The following is a 21,322-nucleotide window of genomic DNA, read 5'->3' on the forward strand; positions in this document are numbered from 1 at the left end:
AAAACTTTTATTGCCAAAAAAATGGGATACACATAAGGTACATATGGCCTTAAAGAGACAGACCCTAGTTTTTAAACACTATTTTTGAAAACTGAAATCAGACATTACTTAGATTTTATTGTACACCAAAGTGTTTCCGGTCATCCTGGTCTTTCTAATACCACAGATTTTTTTTTTTTTTAAATGCATGTACCTCTTTGCAGTAATGGTTAAACAAGCTCTAGTCTTTTTTTATTGGTATTTCCCCATTTCAACGTCACAGACTTGTTTCACTCTGCTGTAACTTTAAATGTGTTACAGGTTTGTTGATTAACCAAAGTTAGTGTCCATTTTTACAGGTGAAAACTTGCGTCTGCAACATTTAAAGAGAACATTTGACAATAAATTGATAAAATGGAAGAAATGAAACTGTTAAATTGAAGAAATTAGTATTTTAATCAGGAAGCTAAGTTTTAGACAAAAATACGCGACAACGTTGAGATAAAGGAGCAAGTACCTTTAAAAGTTTATGACGGCTTGCCATTACGGAAACAAACGAACGTTTCATTCGGTTCACCTCGCTCACTTGCGAGTTTAGCCGAAATGGTACGAATGTTCTGGCGTCTGCTAGGCGTGTGACAAAAACGGGCAATAGAACTGAAAGGAATGAATCCGATTACTAATTTGACATACTAGTACTTCGATTTGCCTACAAGTACCCACTTCTGTAGTGAATAAACTCTGCAATATGTCTTATGCGGTCATAATTTATGATACTTTGAAGTTGTATCGATCAAATGTTTTCATTTGTAGTCTCGTTCAGACAAGTCTCTTGTTAGCGAGACTTAATATTTTTCTTCCTGTTGTCCATTCAGAAAGTGGGGAGTGTTGTTATTATTTTTTCAATGATTACAACTGTAGACGTAAATGGTAATGTTACACATATTGCAGAAAAAACCTTGGTAATTGGTAAGGGTTCAATTTGACATTGTACAATAATAATAATCAAGTTGCATTATAATTAATCTGATAGACAATACATCTCCCGTCAGCTGAATTTATGAGTTAAATATATTTCTGACTCAGTGACTGTTTAATCAGAAAAAGATTGGTTACATTAATACATGGCACAATATTTAATTTTCTGTTTGCTTGTCAGTTTCGCAGTGTCAAATTTACACAAACCACCAGTCAGTTATGTGGTGAATTGTTATGTTTTAAAATTAAAAGTGGCAAAGCATCCCCAGAATTTTATTCCAAAAATGCATGCATTATTAGTGCATTAAGAGAGAGGTCACATGACACCCGAATACTCTGCCATTCGAGAGATAGACGGACATTTGATATCTCTATGGCGAAACCACGGAATGGCGGACTACCACACGGAAGACAAAGATCCACTCTCTCATACTACAAACAGTCAAAGTTTGACACTAAATACCTTTACATTGATCATTTTCAAGTTTGCCAATAACAAATATTTTTACTATAGAGATATTTCTGATGGCAAAAAACCCATCATAACTGTACAAATGTCCGTCTAGCTCTCAAATTGCAGAGTACTCGGACTAATGACACCACTACCTGTTTGAAGTGCCCTTGTTTGAAGTAACTTTTGTTGTTTTAATTTCATCATTCACATTATACAACACTAAATTGGGAGGTATGCCCCTGGACCCCCTACTACATATCTTATTCCTTTTGGGAGCTCGGTTCATTTGGTTACGACAAAATCAAATTGCCCTTTTTGGAATTTTATGGCTCCACCCTCCTTACAAAATCGTTGATTGTCACGGGGATCCTATAATACCCGTAACTGAATGAAACACGATTATCCAAATATCTCTCCTAACTGTATATCTATTAGATCTCTCTGTATCGGGCAGTATATACCCGCGTGGCTCGTCTCTAGGTATGAACAGAGATAAGATCTTATATAAAGTATATATAATATAGCACGTTTAGTTCACTAGAAAACACAACAAAAACACAATACACTTTGGAATCTGTATTAATCTACGCTGACAAATGTACTGCCGCAGTAGTTAATTAACAACAACAAATAGTAACAACCCAGAACTGATCACTTAATTAGTTAATCACTAGGTGTCTAGTTTATACAATATTCTAATCACTTCACCGTGACACAACACCCACACGTGTGATAATTGAGAAACGCTTCCAGGGGAACTTAATTAATAAAAGAATTACAACTCTATTCCTAACTGGTTAATTTTTAATTAACCCTTAACTACTCATTCAGTAACCTAGTAATACAGAATTAATACTGGTACCTATCACAATAAAGACAATAACCTACAGTTTACCTAGGTCCTCTAGGATGACTGGTTAAGCTTTATGTATATTAGAACAGTGAGCCTACAGTCTACTGCGTCAGATTACCGGCAGCACCGTCTAAATAATATTGGTATAATACAGTATTAAAATATTTAAAGTCACATCAATCACATCAAGGTTATACAACAGAGCAGAAATAATATATTTACCAGTCCGGACGGACAACGTTCCCCCTGGAAGCCTTCCTATGTTTCTCCCTGATATCTCTAAAACCCTAGCTATTTATTATAAAATCCCAGTATCGCCTGGGGGTACAACGCGGTCCTCCCCCTGTCAAGTGATATTTCCACAGCGATCAAGCCGGCATATTTTTCTTAGAATGGCCAGACTTGCTGACGCCTAGTCGCCAAAATCACGGTCGTAAAAACCGCACTCGCGGAGGTATTACGTAACTACTGGCCACATGGCCTCCGCATCTGGCCTGGGTGTGTATTGGAAAGCACGACCACCGTCGCGCAGAGGTATTGTGTAACAAAGTGCCCACCTGGGCTTAAGTGCATATTTGAACTGCACACGGCCCTCTAAAACAATTAATATCGCCACAGGCGAAAACAAATTTAAGAGCATGTTCCGTCACATTGATCCACTCCTGTGTATTCTGCACTGTTCTGGACTTATTTTTGGACACTTGATGCACAGTACAACAGTAGTCAAATTGTAACTCACTGGTTACATAAATATGATTCACATAACCAAACAATCAGTTACCTAGGTAAAAATCAAGTGAACCGCGAGTACTGGTTAGCTAAGATTCTGAAATATTGTCCTCCTGGGTTACTAAACATTACAGCCATGGAATTGTTTTCATAACTTTAATATAAGAATTATCAATAACATATGGATTAACACTTTGTTTTTGTTTTAACAGGTGATTTTTTATGAACAATGGGTAACCAGCTTACCGGAATCGCACCATCACAGATTCAGTCAGTAGAACAGTACCTGCTTGATGTCCCAGACTACACATTTGAAACCAGGTACCGTATGTCTTTTTGTCAGTTTTTCACAAAGTGGGCGAAAAGGGCAGAGTGGAGGTAGATTCCCTCCCACCACCCCCCAAAAACCCCCATGATGTACTCTATATTTCGGTGGTGAAGACTCACCTTTTATCATGCCCCAGTTCTTTTTTTACTGTCGCTTAATTATTTTAAGGCTTGGTACAACAGTGTTTATTAACCTGGGCCCCGTTCCACGAAAGAATTGTAGCTGAGGTTAATTGTAGTGACTTACGGTGAATTTTACAACTGGCACCATAAACTTTACAGCTGTTCCACAAAGCAACCTTACAGTAGTCGTAGGTGCCCCTTTAATGATTAAAATAGTCTTTATGAAGAAATATGAAGTAGTTAAATAATGAATTGGTTACCGACTTTTCGGGAACATCTTAGATGTATTGATTGGTATCGGACATCCATGAAGTAACTTTGTTAGTTTATTTGCTAAGCGATAATTGCCGAATGCATAAGACATGAGAGTTATCTCCTGTATTTTCGTGTGAAAGTCGTATGGCCTAGAATGTTTTTTCATCAAACGCCAAGTTTTATTTGCTATATATTAGATCCATTTTTATACAAAAAGTTAGTATCCTTCTTAGAAAATTACCAAATCATCATTTAACTGCCATTTGACAGCTATGTCAGTGGCTTACAACTGCCTCGTATCTATTGTAAATTTTGACAGTAATTTACGACGATAGTAAGCTACGTCGCATCGTGGAATGGGCTGGCGATCGTAGACAAAATCTAAGGTAGTGATGGTAGGTATTTACGGCGATAGTAGTGCTAAGATCACTTCATGGAACGGGGCCCTGGCTAGGAATTTTAAAAGCCATCTTAGCGCTACAAAATTGTAAAACCATTGTATGATGGGACATCACTACAGCACACGCCATTATGATGTCATAGCTTACAATGGTTTTACTATTTTGTAACTAAGATAGCTTCGAAAATATGGACCCAGTAATTTTTGAAGTTCCCCCGAAATTATAATTAATATAAACATTGATTAAAATTTACATATCAAAAATAGTAGTGAAGATTCAATGGTTTGAAATTGAGAATATATTATTATAATTATAATTCAAGTTTTTTGCCAGAGGTTAAAATGGGTATGGCACCATACCCAGATTTTTTTGGCAGATTTGTTTTTAATAGTTAACCTTTTGACAAAATTAATTAGTAATATTAAAGGGACATACCCAAGTTTTTAAACACTAGGCATATTTTTTTTACTATTGGAGCCGTTTTTGATAACAGAAATCATACTTCACTTAGATTTTATTGTTTAGAATATACATTTCTGTTCATTTGAAGTGTTTTTGGTAATTCTGGTGTTTTTAAAGTCACAAAATGCATTTGTTATATTTTTAAAAACACACGTGTCTGAGAAGAAACAGTTATGGAGTTGACTTTTAGTCTATTTTTAGAGGGTATTTCACCATTTCAGAGTCACAGACTCGTGTTTCACTCAGTTGTAACTTTACCCAAATGTGTTTCAAGTTTGTATATTAACTAAACTTAGTGTTAATTTTCACGGGTTGAAACTAGGGTTTGTCCCTTTAATGTATGATTTTCTTAACCCTAACCCTAAACTTAACCCATTTTCTTTCTGAGGGAGGCCTCCCATACACCCTGTTGACTGTGGTTGCATTCATTGCCATTGTGCCATAACCCAAAAATTTCTTTCTGGCAGAAACACTGTTATTATATATATTTTTTATTAACGTGTAGGTGAAAAGTGTACATACATAACATTTTATTTGAACATTTTAAAAGAGAAACAAGACAGATTAATGACCTTTCCTACCAAATGTTTTTCAGCAAGTTCCCTTTTATTATAGGCTTGATTATACATGTAATGTAAACGTTTTTTTAATTTTTCAGTTTGGGTAGCACACGGTTTTTCAAGGTTGCTCGAGCAAGGAATAAGGAAGGACTTTCAGTAGTGAAGGTTTTCGTCATTCACGATCCATCGTTACCTCTTCTAACTCACAAAACAAAACTTGACGGTAAGTGTTTGGGTGTTGGCACTGAGAACTCAAATTCAGGGCTTCTGTAATTTTTATAAAATCCACTAGCCATGGGATCAGTGATTTTAAAAAGTTACTAGCCACGATTAAAAATTCACTAGCCTCTACTGTACTTTAAGTTAAAACAATTTTACTAATTAATATTAATAATCGGATATGTCACCTAAAGACAGGGCTTCTAGAATTTTTATAAAATCCACTAGCCATGAGATCAGTGATTTAAAAAATGTACAAGCCACGATTAAAAATTCACTAGTCCTACTGTACTTTAAGTTAAAACAATAATCAGATTTACTAAAACAGGGCTTTAGAATATTAAAATCAGATATGTCACCTAATAATCGGATATGTCACCTAAAGACAGGGAGATAGCCAGAGCTTGATTTTACAAAAAACTTTAATAAAACAATTTACTACAATATTAATTCTAATGGGTGGTCACCTGGTGGCTTCTAGAATTTTTATAAAATCCACTAGTGAGATCAGGGGGCCACGATAGTCCTACACTTTAAGTTAAAACAATTTTACTAATTAATATTATAATTATGTCAAAATAGACTCAACTGCAGTATTTGACAAATTTCTTTTCACTATCCGTCGGGTATGGCAATAATAATTATTTACTAGCCCAGCACTGAAATTCACTAGCCATAGGAGTGGGGCTACCATAATCTAGAAGCCCTGCCAAATTTAAAATCAGATGGCCAATTTTATATACCGTACATATTTGATCAGTTGAATTAAGAAAAAGAATGTGCATACCTTGTTTAAATACATTTTTATTTTATGCATGGCGGATGTAATAATAATTATTGCCACCTGGCCCTCCTGCTTGATTAATTATTGAACTGCTCTCATGTATTTTATATTTCATCTTTTATTTTAAGAAATATATTGCCCTTAATATTTTTATATTTTATCTTTCAGAAATTTCTCAACGTCTGAAAGGAACTTCCAACTGCTTACCTTTTCAGAAATCTCTTGTGAGTACTGGTATTCTTTTAATGACAGTTTAATGTGCCCACGAGGCAGTGCACAATTTTGGGGATCAGAAATAAAGTGCCAAAATTATAAATTGTAGTTTATGCAACCTACATGTACTAATAATAAACGTTTTGTTTTTGTTTTTCGTTCTAATTGCAGTACTTTGACCGGGCAGCCCTTTTGTTTCGTCAATATGTGAAAGACAGTTTGTACGACAGAATCAGCACTCGGCCATTCCTCAATGCAGTCGAGAAGAAGTGGATTGCTTTTCAACTTCTGTGTGCCCTGAACCAGTGCCACAAGGTCAAGGTTAGTTCATAAGGTCACGGTTAGTCCACACAGTCAAGGTTAATATCCAGCCGAGCTGCAAATCCTCCAGGTTTTTATGGAAATCTGGATCAGTGCACTACCCTAAAGCTGTTCATGTGCTTGTACATCCGAAAATAGAAATGTTAGTGACCCTTTGGAACAGTGCAGGTATTGGAATTCAGGGGTAGGATGTAAAGCACTCACATAATGCATGATCAATTCAGGATCGATCTCCTTCAGTGGACCCATTGAGCTATTTCTCATTCCATTTAATGCTCCACAACTGGTATAAGAAAGGCAGTGGCGTGTATTATCACTTGCTGCTAATAAAACAATAACCCATGGAGTCATGGCAGCATTTTTATCTGTGATCTGATGCCATGTAACCGTAAATAAAACTGTCTTGTATCATTAAATAAAACTTTTTTCTTTTTTTTCCACATCAGAGTCTGGTAATTGTTTTCTATTTAAGGTGTGTCACGGAGATATCAAGTCCGAGAATGTTATGATAACTGGATGGAACTGGGTTCTACTCACAGATTTTGCCAGCTTCAAACCCACATATCTTCCGGAGGTAAGTCAGACTTTTATTTTCAAAGGGTGTGAGTATGATCGCAACTCTTAAATTTAATCTGATAGATGCAAAATATTGCATCCTGCATTTGCACATTTAAGGTTTAGAACTCTTCCTCACGGGTGTATACTACCAAATCAAATCCCATAGATGACAACAGTAACATATGTGGCTAAAACTCCTACCTGCAACGTATCAATCAACATAAACGCCACACCATAAATACTACCACCCCTCACACTTAAAGTGAATCAGAAAAAATTGGAGGTCAAGCTGCTCGTTTCTTAGATAACGGGTAGGGTCAATGACTACCCTAGTTCCGCACAAAATTTGAGTACTTTTTTTTACAGGTACCCCATATATGTTTCAAGCACAAGGCTACTTGACACATTGGTACAAGATGAAATAAAATTGCATTTTTTTTTTACCCAGATGAAACTATTATTTTTTACAACCAACACACTCACAACCAATCACAGGACTTGTGGTGTTCACTTCTCTATCAAAAATTTCGATGCACCTCGAACTTTGACCCAGCCGAAAGTTATTTGGTTTAGTACTACCTCAAAGCGACCTTACAATAGTTGTAAGTGCCCAACTAATAATTAAAATCTTTAGGAAAGTTAAATAATTATGTTAGTTACTGATTATTTGATACATCTCGAATATATTTGTTGGTATGAGAAAGCCATGAGTAACTTTTCTAGTTTTTAATATTTTCTTAATATGTTTATTTCATTAAAATGGTATTAAACTCAAAATACAAAATTGTGTAATACTTTACAATAGTTTAAAATCTTGTATCTTTGCTTTTAACCATTTTCAAAACACTGGGACAGGAAATTGCTTCGTGATAGAGTGCTCATCTGAGGTGCGATAGTTTTTTCCTGCCTCAATTATTTCCCCCTGACCATTACATCAAAGGTGTGTATACTTTATTAATGGGAAGAGCATCTAAAATATTTTTTGCAGGTTTTAGATTGGAGTAGCCTGTGGTGGCAGTCAATTTCTTGTTTAAACCAAGTGTTGAGATAACCATATTTTTAGACACTAAATAGCCTTAGTTTCCTTTTGATATGTATTAATTCTGATTCATTCTGGTTTGTTTTGACTTCATTCCTTACTGCAGGATAACCCGTCAGATTTCTCGTATTTCTTCGACACATCTCGACGGCGGACGTGTTACATCGCTCCAGAACGGTTTGTCGAGGGCGGGTGGAGGAACTCAGATGCTGGGAACCAGATGGCAAACATTGACCTGACCTCCAGTGAGATCATGACAGGAGATCTCACACCGGCCATGGATATCTTCTCAGCTGGGTGAGACTTCCGTGAGATATTTTATAAGGAAAATAAAAGAAAAGAAGTAAAAGCCAAACGAACAATAATGTACTCAGTGCTCTATGTTAAGATATGCCTGCTTATCTGGAACAAGTAGTTTTGGGTATAGGACAAGTAAATTGTTCTATCAAATTATCCAGTGAGATAAGTTAATGGACAATTACATTATATTGACAATATGGTCATTTATTTATTTATTTATTTAACACTGTGATACATTTGACCATTTTTTTAAATCTAGGAAATGTTTTGCTGCCTAATAAAAGACACTCAAATATTGTTCCAACTCATTTCAACAGAAAGATTTGGGTGGAACAAATTTAATTTCACAAAAGATGTGTAAAATCAGGCCTTCTAGAATACGGTGGCCCGATGCCCGAGGCCAGTGTTTTTTGGATTCGGGCCAGTAAAAGTTATTTTGTACAATCCCGATGGCAAGTGATAAAAAAAAAAAAAAAAAAAAAATATCTACAACGCTGTGTCCTACAATCGTACAAAAACAAAATAAACATCTACAAGTCAATTCTTTCGATTGGCTATCACATGCAATATTTCACTAACAAACAGTTGGCCACCAGTAATCTCTGACCCATCCATGACATCAGTATACCCATTGATATAACTTTATTAAAGTTATAAAGTGTAAACATTGGAAAAATAAAAGTTCATTGTTTTTCCGCCATTTTGTTTTTGACACTGGAATCCAAAGATTTGTTACTCTAATACTAATAATATGCAAAACGGTAACCAGTCTTTTATTAGTTTTAAAAGTTGCATGTCACTATTTACAAATACTTTAAATGTGTAAATTATTAATTTAATTTATAAAATATGAGATAAATTGCAAAAAAGTTTTTTAAAAAGCTTAGGAACACAGTATCATGAAATAGATAAATTTAACAAAGTACCCAAATTGAAAAATTATTAATATGGTGTGTGTGTGTGTGTTGGGGGGGGGGGGGCCTTAAACTGCAATACATGTACACTTTATACCAATAAAGATTCTTAATTGTTTCTTTTCTCTTTTTGTTTTTTTGAGGGGTTGGAGGGGGGGTGAGTTCCCATTCATAAGTAAATAAATAATGCTGTTAATTGTTGTAATATGTCGGTAACATGGATTATTTGTTATAACTTAGGTGGTTTTAGTGGAAACAATTATTTAAAAATTTTAATAGGTACGGTAACTTTATTCTAAATTGATGAAAATTATTTGCATATTTTTCTGAACAAACCATAAAGCATGCCCAATGAGCCAATCTGTTGTGTAAATTGACAAATTGACTAAACATGATCTCAGTATGAAAAATGTACATTTAAAAAGTTAATTATTTTAATTTACAGTTTTTTTGTTTTATTAACAGTAAAAATTGGGCAAGTGAATTTTTCACCATGGCCAGTGAATTTTAAAATCCACTGGCCCTATGGCAAGTGAATTTTAAAAATATTCTAGAACCCCTGGTAAAATGGACAGGAGCATGTCCTACAGAAAAACGTCCCTATATATTGGCTAGGTACGATCCTGTATATTCAATACATTCAGTCTTCAGGAAAGTTAAGGAAAAGGGAAAAAGTGATTTTTATCTGATTTCCCCCCCCATGTAAAATTCTTAGGAAAAGATCAATATTTAACATCAAACATAATATAATTTTGTTTTTCATTGATAACATTTAGATGTGTGATCACTGAACTGTTTACGGAAGGTACTGCCCCATTTGATCTCTCTCAGCTACTTGGCTATCGCAGTGGAGAATACAGTCCATGGAAAGTCCTTGAGAAAATAGAAGATACAAGTATCAGGGTAAAACATTATAATAGATAATTGCTGTTCTTTCTGTGGAAAAGTGCATATAAAAAATGTTTGCTGCTAGTAGACTTTTCTCTGAAGTCTCCATTTCAGAATGACTAAATGTTTGATATCCAGTTGCTGATGATTAATTAATCAATGTACTCTTGTGGTGCCATTAAACATTTATAGTCCGTTCCATGGGGAATGCCTTTTTTCATACTATGAAATTTATTACAAGTTATTTATTTTTGAGCCGATTGTTTTTTAAATTGAACACAAAAATAGTACATTTTTGTTATTTCCAAAACACTTTTACTTTGCTTCTTACGTCAAACCAAACAAATTATTTACAAAAAACATTTTTGTAGGATGATGGGACGGACTATAGATTTCATGTACTGTCTTTGAAAGTGAATTATTTCAGGTAATAAACACACTATCTGTTATAGGAACTTGTTCGCCACATGATGCAGAAGGATCCCAACCACCGACTGTCGGCCGAGGAGTACCTGATAAAACAACGAGGCAAAGCGTTCCCCGAGTTTTTCTACACGTTTCTCAAACTCTATCTTCAGCAGTTCGTGCTGACGCCGATAAAACCACCCGATGATCGCATTGCTCAGTGAGGATTTTAATAATGCCAGTGTAACGGCCCAAACTATACCCAGGGTTAAAATGGGCTAACCTGTTTTATACCCCTAACCCTAAACATAACCCTCATTTTTTATTACTAATCTGTATACAAAATAAATAAATAAATAATAATAATAAACATTGTAAAAGAAAAGCAACTATTGCTTTCATAAAAGAGGTATATTCTGGGCTAGTCCAGTTTATACCCTGGGTATAGTTTGACAGCGGGTATATTTTGGGCTATTACACCGGGATCATTTTAATATATCCATTATTATAGTTTTTGTGGAATCTTTTTTTTGTGAATTAAAATTTATAAAATGTTTATTGTAGTCCAGCGCCCCTTCATATAAGGTTGTTATGCACTTATGGTCGGTAGCGGGCAATATATATCGTTTTCAAAATATATCTTTAATAATAAAAAATGGGAATTATTTAAATGTATTAAGATTGGGAATTGTTTATTCCAAAATTGGGAATAAAAAACTACATGACATTTGGAGAATGGTGGGAAATCATGTCAATTGTCAGAGTCTAGAAACAAAGCTGATAAAACCCTGTATAATAAGGTATTATTCAAACTTACACCCTGTGCTGTCCCAACATTGATAAAGCATGTTGCTCTGTACATAGTGATTAGAAATTAACTTACATGTTGATGTTTATAATTTTTGTATACTTGCAGCATAAAACATGAACTTGTACAGATTTTAAAGCACTTGAAGATCGACGATAACAACGTGGATGAGAATGCCAGCCTCGTTCTCATCATATCAATTGTCGGATCAAGCTCTAGGAATATACACGTAACTATTTCTTACCTTAATACAATTTTCAATTGTCACAAGTTTTTAGCGAGAGACAATGACGATTATTTCACGAGGTAGCGAGTTTAATGTCATATTTATTACCCATAATTGATTTCATTTTATATCATATCACTGAACACACTTGAGTAACGTTCCATTAAGGTCATAGAGTGCCAGTTATATAACGTCATCAAAGTGTTACGTATGGAAAGAAAGAAATGTTTTATTTAACAACGTACTCAACACATTTCATTTACAGTTATATGTCATCAGACATATGGTTAAGAACCACACAGAATATTGAGAGAGGAAACCCGCTGTCGCCACTTTATGTGTTACTCTTTTCAATTAGCAGCAAGGGATCTTCTATATGCACCATCCCACAGACAGGGTAGTACATACCACAGCCTTTGATATACCAGTTGTGGTGCACTGGCTGGAATGAGAAATAGCCCAATGGGCCTATTGACAGGGATCGATCCCATACTGATCGCGCATCGAATGAGCACCTTACCACTGGGCTACGTCCCACCCCTCTTCCGTATGGATAATAAACATAATAAACTAGTGATATTCTTGTGTGTCGATGTTTTCCTCAGTCTGTGTTAATATTTTTCAGTTCTGCAATGCTCGTCTCGACACGTTGGATCTACTTCTTGAACTTTCGTTGCACGTCAGTACTGACATTATTCTTGACCGAATTGTACCATACATGGTAAGATTGTACGTCCACTTAATTTTTTGTTTGTTTTATATTTCTATGTCAGTTGCTGTTGCATAGAGAGATTTCACTCAACCTGGCCACTGGAAAAATGAGTTCAAATATTTTGGGTATATTACAATGATTTTTAGTCCCCTACTGGTCCAACTGGAGGTGACTATAGGTTTCATCTCCATCTGTCCGTCCCTCCCTCCGTCCATCTGTCCATCCGTCTGTCCCACATATAGTTTTCAGGATGTTTTTTCACAATGCCTTGAGATATTGAGCTAAAATTTTGTGTATATCTTTATCATGTACTGTTACAGATCAAGTTCGACTTTCATGGCAATTTATCAATTTTGTTTTACAGAGTTATGGCCCTTGAACTGAGGAGATATGAAAAAAAAAATTCCAGATGTTTTTTCACAATGCCTTAATTGAGATATTGAGCTAAAAGTTTATTTATATCTTTATCATGTACTGTTACAGATCAAGTTCGACTTTCATGGCGATTTATCCATTTTTGACAGAGTTATGGCCCTTGAACTTAGGAGATATGAAAACAAAATTGCAGATGTTTTTTCACAATGCCTTAATTGGGATATTGAGCTGAGATTTATCATGTACTGTTACAGATCAGGTTTGACTTTCATGGTGGTTTACTAATTTTTCACAGAGTTCTGGCCCTTGGATTTAGGAGATATAAAAATTAGTTGAGTCTGGTAGGGGACATGTATTGCTATAATTATAATAGCAGTAATTTCAGAATGCTTGTTATTAATTTGATAGTGGACACTATTTAAATTTGGATTGAAATAAAGGGCACTCACTGCAAATTATTTAGATTGCATCATTTTTCCAATTCTGGCAGAATCCTAAAAAACACCAAAAAACTAAAGAATTCAATACCTGGTTATTATGTTACAATACTGTGATAATTGCATATAATTCATAAATTAAACTGTTTATTTCAGCTGCATTTTGCACACGATCCGTTTCCCCATGTTAGAGCTGGTATGCTTCAAACAATAACTCAGTGTCTGTCTAAAGTGAAAAGTGTCCCACGCAGGTAAGACTTAGATATTTATAGGATATGAAACGAGCTTCCATTTTGTATCATGTTTATGTTCTAAGTGAAAACATTTTCATTTATCACGAGCTTTAGGGAGTTTAATATCCTATTTATTACCCATAATCGATCATAATTTATATCACTTAACTCATTTGGTTGACATTCCTGTACGGTTGTAGTGCGCCAATTGATGAGTCTGTGACTTTGAAATGGTGAATTACCCTCTGAAAATAGACTAAAAGTCGACTCCATAACTGTTTCTTCTCAGACGCACATGCATTTTAAAAAATATGAGTAATGCATTTTGTGATATTAAAAACACCCGGATGACCAAAAATATTTCGAATGTACGGAAATGGATAATCTAAACAGTAAAATGTAAGTAAAGTATGATTTCAGTTATCAAAAAGGGCTCTAATAGTAAAAAAAAATATGCCTTAGTGTTTAAAAACTAGGGTATATCCCTTTAAGAAAATGGCCACAGCAAACAATATGACATGCCAAAAATGGTCTTGGTGACATTTTCCACGGTAGTTTTGCTGTTAACAGGTAAGAGAGGGATTTAATTAATTTCGTCAGTGGTACAAAAAATTATAATTAATAAGTAAAATGAGAAAAAAAAAAAAAAATCCATGGCAAAATAAATGCCATAAAAAAACTGAAAACTCCACGTCAATCTCCATGGCATTGCTGATTGTCATCATGTTAATTGTTAAGGTTGATCACTAAAAATGATTCCTCACAGAGTTACATCTTTTGATGTGCAGTATTAGGAGAGAGCAAGGGTAGTTTGGGAACATGCTGACAATAAAGACCTTGTAGTAATAGCATTGACTTATTAAAATGAAAAGTGGTTTTTCTGATCATTGGTTTTTCTTACAGATATTTTATTTTAATTTCAGTGATTCTAATGTGTTTCCTGAATATATATTCCCGAGTTTGGTGAGTATAAGCGAATAGGCATATACACATAAAAAAAAATACACATAGCACATTACACATACACATACATAATTCATAACACATTACACATACACATACATAATGCATAATAAATAATTTATAACACATAACACACACACACTTAGTGATGAATATACATATACACATAAAACATACAAATCCAATATCACATAATACATCACTCACCTACTCCAATTGTAAAAAAACAATTTGGATGAAAATTTTACATTAATTTTGTTATTATTACAAACTTTGCGCTGTTATATAATTTACTCCATTCCATTTGAACAGCATTGCTAAAAAAAATTAATGTTATCCTTCGACAAACCTCAGAAAATGACGTCATTACGTCAAATGGGATGTCATTACATTAACTGGGACATCATTACGTAAAGCAGGTCATGGATAGAACATTAGAAACTGATTCATGTAAGTTTTCAACTAAATAAGTAGTGTTGTTTGGAATTTAAAAAAGTGTAATTTTGGGGGGGTAATTTATTAATGTATAACAATCACAAATTTAGTATAAAATCGCTTTGTCAGGCTACACAATTTTATTTAATTTGTGACTATTATACTTCAATACATTTTTATAAAAATGACAAACAATTCTTATATGGCCTAGGATGTGCAGTGCAGATAATTATGATAGCAGGAGTTGAAATTATGTTTGTATATCTGTGTGTGTGTTTTATTGCAGACACATCTGGTTCAGGATCCGGTTGCTCTGGTGCGAGCAGCGTATGCTCAGAACATAGCACAGCTAGCGGAAACTGCTCTCAGGTGAGTGTTTCTAGATGGTAACTTGTTAATCATACAGGATATAGGATTAATTTTATCAGTTTTGAACTTGATGAAGCTTGCCTAGTGGAGTTAGCATTCATCCTACCAGGATAAAAAAAATATTCATGCATTATTTAACAGGGGTCACAGAATGGGGGAGTGCAGAGTGGGATGCCTCAGGGGCCATGTCCCCCACCCACATTTCCATGTTACGGTGCTATGAAGGCAGGAAAATGCCTTATTTTAACACTTAAAATTATAACATTTCTCGGAGAAGCATGCTCTTAAACTCCCCTAACAGGTTTTGGCCTTCATGTATTTTTAACCCACAGACCATTGCACCGACAGAGCCACCCCTTCCACTTTCAAAAACACCCCTCGAAACCTTTCCATGTATAGTTTAATCTTGCAGTTAAACAAGAAAAGTGTGAAAATCATATTCAAGAGACGTTTTGTACAAGGAAACTATGCAAGCAAGCCTGATGTCATACACAATATGTGACACTGAGTGTTTAGTGATTAGTGAGTGATTAGTCACATATGACACTTGACTGATGGATAATTCTTTGATAACTGTCAACTTTTGTTATATAATTATGATACCTTTTTTCTCGACCAAGTTAGATTTTGTCAGTGTTTATTTTTATTGTAATTGTGCTATTTTAGAGTTCTGGAAATGACTCAGCTACAGGAGATGACTGAAATGAGTTCACAGGACGACACAAGGGAAGCTTCGCAGTATGAGGTAATACATCTTCCAAAAATAACATTCAACTCAAAGGTTGGTTCTGGAACTGATCAAGGGTGGGGAAGGGTTGAGAGGGTGACACCATAATTGTGAGTCATCTGTAATTTATTCTTACTATAAACTTGGTTTTATTTTCTGGAACAACTCTGACCTTAGTTCCTGATGTATGTAAATTTTCTGTTTTGCATAATCATTACTTCATGATTAATACATCAAAAGTTGTGGTAGGTATTGTCCTGTCAATGGGAAAGTACATACAAAATATTCCATGCTGTTGTCTGGTAACTATATTCCCCACAAAAAATGAAACAAATTAAGATTCTGTTAATAAATCATATTTCTAACTGTATGTGAATTTACTTCGGCAATATCAATAAATAAATAAATAAATGTATAATACACACATGACTGCCAAAACACCTCAAAATGTCAGTACCTTAAAATGAACTAGAACAAACATCTTTTTGCAATAATTAGTGCAATTATAAAAATAATTATTTCATTTGTTTTTGTGTGTGTGGTAGAGGGGGGTGGGGTATGTTTGTTAGACACTAAATGACCATAGTTTAAAATGTGCTGAGGTGTTATAAAAAAACATTCCTTATCTTTCTTTCATAATGTTGGTTAGTCTTTGGGGCACATTCATAAAAGTAAAAAAAATGTCATTAAAATTTCTTTTGAGTATTGTTTTGTATCATTGTTCCCTTGAAATTTGTGTTAACAGCTTGAATCAAGCTATGACATGGAGTTACAGTCCTTGCAAGAAACGATTCAGCAGAAGGTCGTGACCTTGCTTAGTGACCTTGACAACACAGTGAAGCAAACTCTTCTCGAAAACGGAATAACTCGTCTTTGTGTCTTCTTTGGCAGACAGAAAGGTAATCAATTAACGATTGTCTGTTATTTCTTTTATATTCACTCGTAAGTTTGTGCATGATTTTTTTTTTTCACATCCAGATGAACGTAAAAAAACATAACAGACAATCCTTAATTTAATAAAATTTTGAAAATACTAAGTTTTACTAATAATAACACTAAAAGTTTTATTTTAAATAATTTTTTTAGTTCTTGTACAATAACACTCAATAAGACAAAGTACCAAATTGAATATAAGGAAGGAAGGAAATGTTTTATTTAACGACGCACTCAACACATTTTATTTACGGTTATATGGCGTCAGACATATGGTTAAGGACCACACAGATATTGAGAGAGGAAACTCGCTGTCGCCACTTCATGGGCTACTCATTTTGATTAGTAGCAAGGGATCTTTTATGTGCACCATCCCACAGACAGGATAGTACATACCATGGTCCTTGTTACACCAGTTGTGGAGCACTGGCTGGAATGAGAAATTGAATATAAAGTGATGTCATCAGATATGACATTTCCTGACAATGTTATTTTTATGTTCATCGAGAAATGGAACAAACTCTCAGTGCTGCGGCTGGACCAATGGGACGACATTAAAAATTAACATATTTAGATTTTTTTTGTCTATAATTTGCAGATTATAAGAAAGTTTAATAATTTTTAAATTGTTTTTATTGTTTTTCAGCTAACGATGTTCTCCTCTCTCACATGATCACATTTTTAAATGACAAGGTAAGTTCTTTAAAAACCTTAAAGCTGCAATCTAGCTATAATACACATGCTATAATATTTATTAATACAAAATATAAAAACAACTACAATTTTAATAAACTCATGATCTAACCTCACCATATCATAAATAGAGATTATTAAACAAGCTTGTGTGTCGTACTGATTTCACAAAACGCGTGTCAAAATTTTTGTATGGCCCAAGTGAGAGTGAGGGTAATACATGAAACCTGACACAAGTTTTGTAAAATCAGTACGACTCACAGGCGAGTGTAATAATTTCTTTATTATCCATATATTATTGTTGTTTTCTTTATCTATAACAAGACCCAACTCAAAATGTTTCAACCACAACTAGAAGGAGACAACAAAATGACGTCATATTTCAACTGCCCAGTCTGAGCTAGGACTGAAGAAGCAACATCATGTTATGATGACGCTTCTCAAAATTACATCATTACACTTGTTATTACATGTGTGCTTCGTATGATTAGTATTAATTCGGTTATGTTGAACCACGTGGATAATAAATAATACAAACATTTCTACAGTTTTAATAAACTCATATTGTCACTTCACTGTAATTATATCATCAGCTACTAATTCAAAATACAAACACACCAGGTCCTACAATTTTAATAAACTTATGTGTTTCTGCCATCAGCACATATTAGCAGTGGTCTTGTTGCAATATGCAAGTCTGTTCATTTCTTAATACACTACAGTCAAATCCACTTAATTGGATGTCGGATTATTGAATATTTCGGATATTTGAATATGTTTGTCGTGCACGGAACCATTTGCCATTATGACAATACAAAATCCAACGGTTAATTGGATGTGTTTTTTAACGTGTTTTCGGATATTTGAATATAAAATTATCCTTGCCGAATGGCAATTGCACGTAAAACATAGGAAAGTTTGTGTTACTTGATGTGTTTTTTTTTAATTTATGATCGTACGTAATACCATACTATCGTACATGCAAAAATGAATACTTTTAATTTTATTTAATTTCATTGTTTAAAAAAAGGAAAAAGACTTACAACAAACTTGTTTTCTTGTTTCTTAAATTATTTCGGATGACTCGTTATTAATCAATACATTTCCTAATTACATCGTAATTAATCCATGAACTCTGAGATTCATCTCAAATGTGACCCAATGGCCGAGACAATGCAGGACAATCAAGGATCAAAGTCGGTCATTCCCACCTTGTTGGCGGCCATGTGCGTTTCGTAAGCAGGCATCCCTTAATCTCATGTCGGCCACTTTTGAAGCAGTGTATGTTTAATCCATAAATAAACACTTGTCAGATATTTTTCTCTATGAATTGTCGGTGACAGTAACAAACAAAAGCCGTTTGCTACTAGTGTTATTTTTAGCGGGATCTTTTGATCACGTGATTTTTCCTCTGCAGCTCACAATGTGAGGCCCCATTTGGGGTGACCGATTATGGTGATTATTGTTTAAATTGTTAAATGCCGACAAAAGGTAAGTTGTAGGAGATTTTCTTAGCAAGTTGGATTAATCATCTTTTGGCTATAAATATTGACAAGAACTCTTTTTTTTTCACAATGTCAACATGGCAAATAAACGGAAAGGAAACGATTTATCTTTGGCTCAGAAATACGACGAGATATGTGCCCAGTATCTAGCCAATGCTAACCCAGAACGAAAAAGACAGAGAACAGGAAAAGCAGCCAATGTGGAGAAGGCCTTATCAGAATGGTTTTCCGTCGCCAGACAAAAAGACATTCCAATATCGGGCCCAATATTAGCGTTTGTGTTTGTGTTTTTCCTTCTGTTACATTGAATAACGGCCTTTCACTTATTTGACTTTGGCCAGTCTAGTTTACCTGTCAAATCAGTTACAAATGCACACAGATAATAGTCAGATAGACGTCCTGGTAAAATACAGAACATGGAAATGACTACTTATTCAAGATTATATTGGGTGGTTGGGGTGGGGTCTTGTTGCACTTGATTTACAAATGTACAAAGAAGTTAATAATGGCCATTTAATTATCAAGAAGTTAATAACGGCCTTTTAATTATTTGACTGTGGCCAGTCTAATTGAGCTTCCGGTGGTTTTATCTGGGTCATTAGATGTTTAGTCACTTCTGCTTCTAGGCGTACAAACGGCATTAACTGTTGTCTCTTGTATTTATCAAGTTTATAGACAAACTTGATAATGGCAACAGAGTCACAATATGGAACTTGGAATCGGTATTTTATTAACACAAAATACTTACCGGTTTTTGACGAAAATTCCACATGTCATGAGGCCCAAATTGGGAGAATCGTAATTAGGGTTTGCATAAATCAACGAGGTCTTAATTGGGTATATCGTATGTCGAAACTGTACCTTCGGTTTATTGAATATGCCGCTTATTTGAATATATTTTTGTTGCACGAGGCACATCCAAATAAGCGGATTTGACTGTATTTAGTTAATAATTAAGAAGTTGATCTCAATGTTTTTTTCTGTTTTTTTTTATCTATATATGATCTTGTTTTTTGTATGACTGACAAATCTTTACTATGGTCTTGTTTTTTCGTATGACAGGCATATCTTTAAGGAACATTTTATTCAGTATCGTATGGTGATTCGCTACCCACATTTCAGAGATCGCTATATATTTTTAAAACCTTAAACAGTACTTGCTAATTAATTTTCATTTGACCAGAAATGTCACTAATCAAAATTTCGAAAACAAATTTTTTATTCTCTGATTGGGGGGGGGGGGGATTTAGCTCATCAGTTGAATGCTCACTTGAGATGCTTGTGTCGCAGGATCAAACCACCTCAGTAGATCCATTCAACTAATGGGGTTTTTTCTTGTTCCAACCAGTGCAGCACAACTGGTCAAAGGTCATGGTATGTGCTTTCCTGTCTGTGGCAAAGTACATATAAAAGATCCCTTGCTGCATTAGGAAAAATGTAGCAGGTATCCTCTGATGATTACATGTCAGAATTACCAAATGTTTGACATCCAGTAGCTGATGATTAAGTAATCAATGTACTCCAGTGGTGTCAACTTCTGTTCTCTGATCTTTTTGGTCTATTTTTAGTACGACTGGCATATACGAGCTTCGTTCTTCGACAACATAGTGGGCGTGGCTGCATACGTCGGCTGGCAGAGTTCGTCCATCCTGAAGCCGCTCATTGAGCAGGGTCTGAGCGACAGCAACGAATTTGTGGTTCACAAGGCGATCGGGGCACTCGCGTCTCTTGCAGAGCTCGGGTTGATGCAGAAACCCATGCTGCAGGAGTTTGTGCAAGAAGTCGTGCCATTTTTAGCTCATCCGGTAAGTTGTGCCATTTTTATATGCCCGTCTATGATGAGTCATATTATGGTATGGCATTGTTCGTCCCTGCGTCTGTTAACTTTTTCTTGTCCGGACCATATCTTCCATACAGATGCATACAGGACCATCAAACCTCACATGTAGGAATTACTTGGTATGGCGGTGTGTCCCGTACTATTACAATTACAGTAAATCCTTGTCCCGACCATATCTTGCATACAGATGCATACAGGACCATCAAACCTCACATGTAGGAACAGTTTGGGATGACGGTGTCGTGTACTATTACACAGTCTACTGCCATTTTTAGCTCATCTGGTAAGTTGTGCTATTTTTAGT

At 34.9% G+C, this 21,322-nt stretch overlaps 1 protein-coding gene across 2 annotated transcripts in view; it reads left to right on the forward strand.

Annotated features, from left to right (window-relative positions):
• Positions 1-832: 832 nt before the first annotated feature.
• LOC121390060 (phosphoinositide 3-kinase regulatory subunit 4-like) overlaps positions 833-21,322 on the forward strand; it is a 47,492-nt gene continuing 27,002 nt past the window's right edge. The window contains exons 1-18 of one of the 2 annotated variants that reach the window (XM_041521767.1): positions 833-909; positions 3,206-3,314; positions 5,220-5,344; positions 6,293-6,348; positions 6,509-6,658; positions 7,131-7,232; positions 8,362-8,552; positions 10,246-10,372; positions 10,810-10,982; positions 11,679-11,799; positions 12,422-12,517; positions 13,477-13,571; positions 14,477-14,516; positions 15,238-15,320; positions 15,987-16,065; positions 16,793-16,946; positions 17,627-17,673; positions 20,747-20,983. In XM_041521767.1, the coding sequence (XP_041377701.1) occupies positions 3,223-3,314; positions 5,220-5,344; positions 6,293-6,348; positions 6,509-6,658; positions 7,131-7,232; positions 8,362-8,552; positions 10,246-10,372; positions 10,810-10,982; positions 11,679-11,799; positions 12,422-12,517; positions 13,477-13,571; positions 14,477-14,516; positions 15,238-15,320; positions 15,987-16,065; positions 16,793-16,946; positions 17,627-17,673; positions 20,747-20,983 (1,968 nt within the window). In that variant the 5' untranslated portion in view covers positions 833-909; positions 3,206-3,222. Of the gene's footprint in view, positions 949-3,205; positions 3,315-5,219; positions 5,345-6,292; positions 6,349-6,508; positions 6,659-7,130; positions 7,233-8,361; positions 8,553-10,245; positions 10,373-10,809; positions 10,983-11,678; positions 11,800-12,421; positions 12,518-13,476; positions 13,572-14,476; positions 14,517-15,237; positions 15,321-15,986; positions 16,066-16,792; positions 16,947-17,626; positions 17,674-20,746; positions 20,984-21,322 lie in introns of both variants that reach the window. The other variant, XM_041521768.1, reaches the window with a different exon arrangement.

This window comes from Gigantopelta aegis, chromosome 15 (genome assembly GCF_016097555.1).
Source record: "Gigantopelta aegis isolate Gae_Host chromosome 15, Gae_host_genome, whole genome shotgun sequence".
NCBI lineage: Eukaryota > Metazoa > Mollusca > Gastropoda > Neomphalida > Peltospiridae > Gigantopelta > Gigantopelta aegis.